Here is a 10,382-nt window from a genome sequence, read left to right on the forward strand (position 1 = left end):
GACTTGGCCAAAGCTTTTGATTGCTATGTTGTTATCTTAGGCATCTATATGGTGTTGTGATGTTTCTCTTGTTGTGATGTGTGCTTTGTCCTATATTTATATTGTATTTATTTTTTATTTTGTATCCCGCAGGAGGCCTTTTGGTAGGCCGTCATTGTAAATAAGACTTTGTTCTTAACAGACTTGCCTATTTATAAATAATCATTGGATACAATGCTGTGTCATTTGGCCATCTTGAGAAAACCCCGAACGATGTTCAAAACAGTGACGTATTTCCTTTTACCGGCAAAATTGATTCGATAACAACAGAAGCCCTACCCTATCGTCATCATCATCCATAGTTCAAAGATGGCGCTTGCTAATGTGTTGCAGAGTGAGTCAGTAGATTTTTCCAACTATGGTCGCCAGCGTCATGGCTTCGCCAGTGGTTTGTATGAAGCAGAGTTGGGTTTGGAGTCTGTTGGAGGAGATCGACTCTCTTTCGCTCTGAGCACCTCGTGCTCTAACGGAGATGGACCAGATAGAAAGATTGAATTCCTTCATGGCACAACCACATTAGCCTTCAAAGTAAGTATGCTAAGCTAATTTTCTTGGTAGCTAGCTAATATGTTTGCGAACGGTGGCTAACTACATAGCCAACTTTAGTTAGTTAAAGAATAGTTTGCACGATTGCTTGCTAGTTAGCTAGCTTGTATCATCAATGAATTAACTGTAACGCTAACGCTATGAAACGCCATTGTCGCAGTTTAAGAGAAGTTCATCACGCGTCCACGTACATTTTGTTTTCTAGACCTAGCTAACCTTAGTTAGATCTTTTGTTGGGCCATGTACTACTGAATATGAAATAGCTAACTACTGCGTTCCAATGCAAAAACATTAACTTACTGAACCAACGTGAGGTGCATCCCATAAGCAATTCTCACCTGTGACAGCTAACACTTCCAGGTCACCTGTGTACCTACATCAAGTGACCTATAACCCCATGTGAAAAGGCCCCCAGTAACATCCTTAGACAGACAACACAAACAACATATTGAATGAGAACATAATCAGACTAAAATGGCTCCTCCATGGCCATTTTAGTTCTCCATAGGCTACTTGTTTAAACAATTACATCTGAAATAATCAAGGCTAACCATTGTCTTCTGCCTCATCCATTCTCCCTAGTTCCAGCATGGTGTCATTGTGGCTGTGGACTCCAGAGCCACAGCCGGCTCCTACATCGCCTCCCAGACAGTGAAGAAGGTAATAGAGATCAACCCCTACCTACTGGGCACCATGGCTGGAGGTGCAGCTGACTGCAGTTTCTGGGAGCGCTTGCTGGCCCGCCAGTGCCGCGTCTACGAGCTCCGCAACAAGGAACGCATCTCAGTGGCAGCCGCCTCAAAACTGCTGGCCAACATGGTGTACCAGTACAAAGGCATGGGCCTTAGCATGGGAACCATGGTGTGTGGCTGGGACAAGACTGGACCAGGTATGGATATGATATGAACTGTGTGTCAGGCTTCACTGTTCTAGCTTAATAGCAGTATATCCTCCTTCACTGTCGATGTCCTCTTACTGGGTTCAAACAAGTGATCCTCTGCTTCGCAAACATGCTAGCCAGTTGCACCACCAAAAAGTAAGCCATTCGGCAACATGAGTGGAGACATTTGAAGCTGTGGAGTGAGTTTACAGTACGATCTTATCTCTGTTACACGTGCACCAACTGACATCATAGTCTTAAGCTGGATAGGGATAATATATAGGCTAACCCATTCTATCACACAAGATTAGCCCTGATAAATCTAGGGCTAGGTTCATCATGATGGAAGATCCATTTTATAGCGAGATTGAAATGTAAAGGGATTTTCTGATTGAGCCGACATGCAATTTTTGTCAAACATCTTTAAATTTCAATCACAATATAATGCGGATATTGCATGGTCTGGATGGAATCTAGACCCTAACCTCTATCAGATCTTGCAGTCTTAGACTAGATTGGACAACTAGGGATCTGAATTTGAATTACACACGTGAGCCACAAACTCAGCAAAAAAAGAAACGTCCTCACTGTCAACTGTTTATTTTCAGCAAACTTAACATATTTGTATGGATGTAAGATTCAACAACTGAGACACAAACTGAACAAGTTCCACAGACATGTGACTAACAGAAATTGAATAATGTGTCCCTGAACAAAGGCCGGTCAAAATAAAAAATAACAGTCAGTATCTGGTGTGGCCACCAGCTGCATTTAAGTACTGCAATGCATCTCCTCATGGACTGCACCAGATTTGTCAGTTCTTGCTGTGAGATGTTACCCCACTCATCCACCAAGGCACCTGAAAGTTCCCAGACATTTCTGGTGGGAATGGCCCTAGCCCTCACCCTCCGATCCAACAGGTCCCAGACGTGCTCAATGGGATTGAGATCCGGGCTGTTCGCTGGCCATGGCAGAACAAGGACATTCCTGTCTTGCAGGAAATCACACACAGAACGAGCAGTATGGCTGGTGGCATTGTCATGCTGGAGGGTCATGTCAGGATGAGCCTGCAGGAAGGGTACCACGTGAGGGAGGAGGATGTCTTCCCTGTAACTCGCAGTGTTGAGATTGCCTGCAATGACAACAAGCTCCGTCCGATGACTCCGTGACACACCACTCCAGACCATGATGGACCCTACACCTCCAAATCAATCCTGCTCCAGAGTACAGGCCTCGGTGTAATGCTCCTTCCTTCGACGATAAATGCGAATCCAACCATCACCCCTGGGTGAGACAAAACACTGACGAGTCGCGGAAGAGCACTTTTTGCCAGTCCTGTCTGGTCCAGCGACGGTGGGTTTTGTGCCAATAGGCGACGTTGTTGCCGGTGATGTCTGGTGAGGACCTGCCTTACAACAGGCCTGTCTTGTTTTGAACGCTTTGTACAAAATAATAAAATGCAGTACTACAGGATATTTCTTAACGCAGCTCTTTATTAGCTAGTTATAACTTTCATGTCTACGTATCTCCATCCATGATCAACTGCCCATGACCTAACCATTTGGGTGGGGTTAACATACTGTCACTTTTCAAACAAGCGACTCTCGGCAACTCTGCTTTCGCAGTAGAAATTACATCTTAACATTTCAAACAAATACAATAACAAAGCATTAAGTGAACTTTCAATAACAAGTTTACAGTCGAACTCTTTTAGGGCAGCGATCCGCCTACACCCTTTGACATTTCACAGGTCTAGGACAGCTCTGGGCTTGACCTCCCTCCCTGACCTTGTGCGATATGATGCTGAACATGCTTCTGTGTCAGTCAACAGCTCTTGTGGTGTTGCAGGTAAGTATGGTCTATGTTGTGCTGTGTGTGTTAGTCCATCACGTTCTCTTTCAGGGGAACAGTTCATCTCCTCAGTGTGTTGTTCTTTTGTGTTCAGTAGGTGACGACGATTGCGGCGGTACACCACTCCTTCTGCGGCGCGAACGTGATATGAACGTTCAGTGTCAGCTGGCTGGATGACGACTGCTGTCTCCCAGAAGCCATGCTTCTGGATTCTAACTGACTCTCCGTCGATCAGTGGTGGCAGTGGTCTAGCTGACCTGTCATAGTATCGCTTTTGTTGTTGTCTGTGCACGTTTTTCATGCATTTCCTTGTAGCCAACCATCTCAGGTTGAAGGTTGGTGCTGGGAAGGATTGAGCGAAGTCTATGGCTCATCAACAGCTGGGCCGGTGATTTGAAGTTGTCAACTGGAGTGTTGTGGTATTCAAGGAGACTGATGTAGGGTCTCGTCCATGAGTGATTTAGCAATCTGCACAGATTTGTCAGCAAGGCCATTACTTTGAGGGTAATGTGGGCTTCTGGTGACATGTGTAAACTCCCATGCTTTTGTGAAGGATTCAAACTAATTTGATTTGTAACAGGGCCCATTGTCAGATATTAAAGTCTCTATAATACCATGCCTGGCAAAGGCTGCTTTCAGCTTGTGTATCACAGCTGCATATGTAGTGCTGTGAAGCTTGTCTAGTTCGTAGTATCGGCTGTAGTAGTCCACTGTTACGATGCAGTCCTCGTTGTTCCAGGTGAACAGATCGGCTGCCACGACCTGCCAGGGTCGGTCTGGGATACAGTGAGGTAACATTGGCTCTTTGGTGTTTGAGGGGTGTCGTTCACGACCTGCCAGGGTCGGTCTGGGATACAGTGAGGTAACATTGGCTCTTTGGTGTTTGAGGGGTGTCGTTCAAGACATATGACTCATTTACCAACAATGTCCTTGTTTGCACATTCCGGGCCAAAACAAAATATCCCGTGCTCTCTGTTTGCACTTTTCACGCCCATGTGTCCAGCATGGATCTTTTTCAAAATCTCTTCTGAGACTGGTTCGGAATAATGATTTTTCTCCTTTGAAAACTATTCCGTTGATCTATGATAGTTCATCATGATGGTTCCAGAATTCTGAGACGCTCTGAGGGCATTTTCTCCTCTCCTCAGGCAGATGCAGCTCAGTCACAAACTGTTCAAAAGACTCGCTAGCTCCCTGTACTTTCTCATGATATTTGTACCTAGCGAAAATCGTATTGGTCTTCGGCACAACATATGCTTCAAATCGATCGTAATATGTTTTCAGTACCTTTTGATTCGGCCACGGTAAGTGTCCATGTGTTGTAAATATCTCTCCCTTTTTCACTGACCCAGAGGAGCATGTAGCTGCACTTTTCCTCTTCTCCTCTGTCCTTCAGAGGACCCGTGAACATTAGCTCCACATGCTGTTTGTACTTACGCGATGCATCGGGTAAGTTGGTAGACTCTCAGTCCATTCGAGGTGAAGGAACTCAATCTTTTAAGACCTTTTACTCTGACACCATGTCTTGTTTTGCACGCATGTGTAAACATACTGAATTATAATTGGATGCATTTTACCGCCGTTTCATACTGTGCTATGATTGGTTAAGACCACCCAGATGGTTAGGTCATGGGCAGTTGATCATGGTTGGAGATACGTGGACATGCAAGTTATAGCTAGATAATAAAGAGCTACTTTAGGAAATATCCTGTAGTACTGCATTTTATTATAATTCAGTATGTTTACACACGAATATTAAAAGGCCTACAAGCCCTCCGTCCAGCCTCAGCCTATTGAGGACAGTCTGAGCGCTTATGGCGGGATTGTGCGTTCCTGGCGTAACTCGGGCAGTTGTTGCCATCCTGTACCTGTCCCGCAGATGTGATGTTCGGATGTACCAATCCTGTGCAGGTGTTACACGTGGTCTGTCAGAGTCGGTAGAAAGGCTTCTTTAGTGTCCTAAGTTTTCATAACTGTGACCTTAATTGCCTACAGTCTGTAAACTGTTAGTGTCTTAAGGACCGTTCCACAGGTGCATGTTTATGGTTTATTGAACATGCCTGGGAAACAGTGTTTAAACCCTTTACAATGAAGATCTGTGAAGCTATTTTTTTATTTATTTTTTACATAATCTTTGAAAGACAGGGTCCTGAAAAGGGGACGTTTCTTTTTTTTTTGCTGATTTACATATTGCAGTGTAAATGTCATATCTCCCATGATTTTATAAATGTATGGCACATCCTTCCCCTTAGGGAGGGAAAGATCCTATTAAAGTGCACTAAAGACAAAAATCCAAAAAGGGAAACACACCGTCCTATCACCTCAGACCACAGTACAGCAGCCGTCATTTATTTTTTTTCCCAGCGATTCTACATGTTCAATCTCTTCCATTCAGCGACACCAACAGGTGATTTACTGCACATGGCTAACGTTCGCAAATATTAACATTTCACTTTCTCCCCCTTCCAGGTCTCTACTACGTGGACTCTGAGGGGAACCGTGTGTGTGGGGACCTGTTTGCAGTGGGCTCTGGCTCCATGTACGCGTATGGCATCGTGGACAGCGGTCTGAAGCAGAAGGACCTGACAGTGGAGGAGGCCTGTGATCTGGGTCGCAGGGCCATCTATCAGGCCACATACCGTGATGCCTACAGTGGTGGACAGGTCAACCTCTACCATGTCCACAGTGAGGGCTGGACCAGAGTGTCCCAGTCAGATGTCCTAATGCTGCACCAACAGTACCAGGCAGAGAAGGCATAGAGGAGTTGGTTCATGGATGGTGAGAGAAGGGCAGGGGTTAATAGAATGTATGGGAGGGTAGATGTTATGTGACAGACAGCCTTGGGGACCATTCAATCAAAACATAATGGTGTTTACACACATCCAAACTTGGCTCAGGATCTGGATGTCTGAAAATGACCATTAAAGATATTTGTAACCTGGTTGTCACTACATTTTCCATGCTCTGCCAGGGATAAAGGGGTGTTGCTACGTAGTGGCGTTGCTGACTTACATGTTTTTTTTTTTGACTGCTCTGTAACATTTTTTATAAATGTTCTCATTCATTCTCATCTAACGTGTGCTTTTGAAAATAAAAAAAATGTTATTGGTAACAGTGAATTGAACAGACCAGTAATTTACGATTCTATTATTGTCATGAAGAATTAGGGCAAAGGAAATATGAGCGGTTTTCAGTGAAAACAGCAATAGCACTACTCTCACTTTCAAGGCTTAAGGGATTAACCAGGTTCAATATGCAGCCCAGACATTAACATTTTATTTTTCACATGCGCAGACCTTACAGTGAAATGTTTACTTACAAGCCCTTAACCAACAATGCAGTTAAGAAAATACCTAAAGGGGAAAAAAACTAACATTAAAGAGCAGCAGTAAATAGCTATATACAGGTGGTATAGAAGTAATATGTAGAGTTAAAGTAACTATGCATACATAAGAGTAGCAGTAGTGGGGGTGGGCAATGCAAATAGTCTCGTTAGTCATTTGATTAGATGTTCAGGAGTCTTATGGCTTGGGGGTAAAACCTGTTTAGAAGCCTCTTGGACCTGGACTTGGCGCTCCGGTGCCGCTTGCTGTGCGATAGCAGAGAGAACAGTCTATGACTAGGGTGGCTGGAGTCTTTGACAATTTTTAGGGCCTTCCTCTGGCACCGGCTGGTATAGAGGTCCTGGATGGCAGGAAGCTTGGCCCTGGTGATGTACTGGGCCGTAAGCACTACCCTCTGTAGTGCCTTGCAGTCGGAGGCCGAGCAGTTGCTGTACCATATAACAATAGCATCCACCGGGGCTTCCATGCACTTGAAGTTGTGCAAACTTGGTAAAACATTTTATTTCCTGTGTCATGTTTCCACATGTAAAAATTGAAGTGATTAATGTTCTTATCACACTAGTATAGGCATACTACATGTATTCACCACAGGAGGCTGCTGAGGGGAGGATGGCTCAATAATGGAAAACACAGAAACCTGAGCTGTTTGAATACCCATACTTTTAGTTTTTTTTGTTCACCTTTATTTAACCATGTAGGCTAGTTGAACAAGTTCTCATTTGCAACTGCGACCTGGCCAAGATAAAGCATAGCAATTCGACACACAACAACAGTTACACATGGAATAAACAAAACATACAGTAGAACAAAAAAAACAAAGTCTATATACAGTGAGTGCAAATGAGGTAAGTTAAGGCAATAAATAGGCCATGGTGGTGAAGTAATTACAATATAGCAATTAAACACTGGAATTGTAGATGTGCAGAAGATGACTGTCAAATCAAATCAAATTTTATTTGTCACACACATGGTTAGCAGATGTTAATGCGAGTGTAGCGAAATGCTTGTGCTTCTAGTTCCGACAATGCAGTGATAACCAACAAGTAATCTAACTAGCAATTCCAAAACTACTGTCTTATACACAGTGTAAGGGGATAAGGAACATGTACATAAGGATATATGAATGAGTGATGGTACAGAGCAGCATACAGTAGATGGTATCGAGTACAGTATATACATATGAGATGAGTGTGTAGACAAAGTAAACAAAGTGGCATAGTTAAAGTGGCTAGTGATACATGTGTTACATAAGGATGCAGTCGATGTAGAGTACAGTATATACATATGCATATGAGATGAATAATGTAGGGTAAGTAACATTATATAAGGTAGCATTGTTTAAAGTGGCTAGTGATATATTTACATAATTTCCCATCAATTCCCATTATTAAAATGGCTGGAGTTGGGTCAATGACAGTGTGTTGGCAGCAGCCACTCAGTGTTAGTGGTGGCTGTTTAACAGTCTGATGGCCTTGAGATAGAAGCTGTTTTTCAGTCTCTCGGTCCCAGCTTTGATGCACCTGTACTGACCTCGCCTTCTGGATGATAGCGGGGTGAACAGGCAGTGGTTCGGTGGTTGATGTCCTTGATGATCTTTATGGCCTTCCTGTAACAACAGGTGTCCTGAGGGCAGGTAGTTTGCCCCCGGTGATGCGTTGTGCAGTCCTCACTACCCTCTGGAGAGCCTTACGGTTGAGGGCGGAGCAGTTGCCGTACCAGGCGGTGATACAGCCCGCCAGGATGCTCTCGATTGTGCATCTGTAGAAGTTTGTGAGTGCTTTTGGTGACAAGCCGAATTTCTTCAGCCTCCTGAGGTTGAATAGGCGCTGCTGCGCCTTCTTAGCTGTCAGTGTGAGTGGACCAATTCAGTTTGTCTGTGATGTGTATGCCGAGGAACTTAAAACTAGCTACCCTCTCCACTACTGTTCCATCGATGTGGATAGGGGGTGTTCCCTCTGCTGTTTCCTGAAGTCCACAATCATCTCCTTAGTTTTGTTGACGTTGAGTGTGAGGTTATTTTCCTGACACCATACTCCGAGGGCCCTCACCTCCTCCCTGTAGGCCGTCTCGTCGTTGTTGGTAATCAAGCCTACCACTGTTGTGTCGTCCGCAAACTTGATGATTGAGTTGGAGGCGTGCGTGGCCACGCAGTCGTGGTGAACAGGGAGTACAGGAGAGGGCTCAGAACGCACCCTTGTGGGGCCCCGTGTTGAGGATCAGCGGGGAGGAGATGTTGTTGCCTACCCTCACCACCTGGGGCGGCCCGTCAGGAAGTCCAGTACCCAGTTGCACAGGGCGGGTCGAGACCCAGGGTCTCGAGCTTGATGGTACTATGGTGTTGAATGCCGAGCTGTAGTCGATGAACAGCATTCTCACATAGGTATTCCTCTTGTCCAGGTGGGTTAGGGCAGTGTGCAGTGTGGTTGAGATTGGTCTGTGGACCTATTTGGGCGGTAAGCAAATTGGAGTGGGTCTAGGGTGTCAGGTAGGGTGGAGGTGATATGGTCCTTGACTTCTCAAAGCACTTCATGATGACGGAAGTGAGTGCTACGGGCGGTAGTCGTTTAGCTCAGTTACCTTAGCTTTCTTGGGAACAGGAACAATGGTGGCCCTCTTGAAGCATGGGAACAGCAGACTGGTATAGGGATTGATTGAATATGTCCGTAAACACACCGGCCAGCTGGTCTGCGCATGCTCTGAGGGCGCGGCTGGGGATGCCGTCTGGGCCTGCAGCCTTAGGGTTAACACGTTTAAATGATGTTTCCGTTGCAGGCCGTGTCAGTGGCACTGTATTGTCCTCAAAGCGGGGTTATTTAATCTGCCTGGGAGCAAGACATCCTGGTCCGTGACTGGGCTGGATTTCATCTTGTAGTCCGTGATTGACTGTAGACCCTGCCACATGCCTCTTGTGTCTGAGCCATTGAATTGAGATTCCACTTTGTCTCTGTACTGACGCTTAGCTTGTTTAATAGCCTTACGGAGGGAATAGCTGCACTGTTTGTATTCAGTCATGTTGCCAGACACCTTGCCCTGATTAAAAGCAGTGGTTCGCGCTTTCAGTTTGGTTGCGAATGCTGCCATCAATCCACGGTTTCTGGTTAGGGAATGTTTTTATCGTTGCTATGGGAACGACATCTTCGACGCACGTTCTAATGAACTCGCACACCGAATCAGCGTATTGTCAATATTCCCATCTGACAGAAACATGTCCCAGTCCACGTGATGGAAGCAGTCTTGGAGTGTAGAGTCAGCTTGGTCTGACCAGCGTTGGACAGACCTCAGCGTGGGAGCCTCTTGTTTTAATTTCTGCCTGTAGGCAGGGATCAGCAAAATGGAGTCGTGGTCAGCTTTCCCGAAAGGGGGCGGGGCAGGGCCTTATAGGGAAGTTAGAGTAACAATGATCCAAGGTTTTACCATAATCGATATGCTGATAAAATTTGGGAGTCTTGTTTTCAGATTGGCTTTGTTAAAATCCCCAGCTACAATGAATGCAGCCTCCGGATAAATGTTTTCCAGTTTGCAAAGAGTTAAATAAAGTTGTTCAGAGCCATCGATGTGTCTGCTTGGGGGGGATATATACGGCTGTGATTATAATCGAAGAGAATTCTCTTGGAAGATAATGCGGTCTACATTTGATTGTGAGGAATTCTAAATCAGGTGAACAGAAGGATTTGAGTTCCTGTATGACTTCATCACACCATGTCCCGTTAGTCATGAGGACG

The 10,382-nt window shown here is 45.1% G+C and overlaps 1 protein-coding gene across 1 annotated transcript; it reads left to right on the forward strand.

Annotated features, from left to right (window-relative positions):
* The first annotated feature begins 238 nt into the window (after positions 1–238).
* LOC123996849 (proteasome subunit beta type-5-like) lies at positions 239–6,428 on the forward strand. The gene is made up of 3 exons (XM_046300621.1): positions 239–567; positions 1,168–1,474; positions 5,786–6,428. Exons 1-3 carry the CDS (start codon positions 349–351, stop codon positions 6,073–6,075), a joined length of 816 nt encoding a protein of 271 aa, XP_046156577.1. The 5' UTR covers positions 239–348; the 3' UTR covers positions 6,076–6,428.
* The last annotated feature ends 3,954 nt before the right edge of the window (positions 6,429–10,382 follow it).

Source organism: Oncorhynchus gorbuscha, linkage group LG15, assembly GCF_021184085.1.
Source record: "Oncorhynchus gorbuscha isolate QuinsamMale2020 ecotype Even-year linkage group LG15, OgorEven_v1.0, whole genome shotgun sequence".
Lineage (NCBI taxonomy): Eukaryota > Metazoa > Chordata > Actinopteri > Salmoniformes > Salmonidae > Oncorhynchus > Oncorhynchus gorbuscha.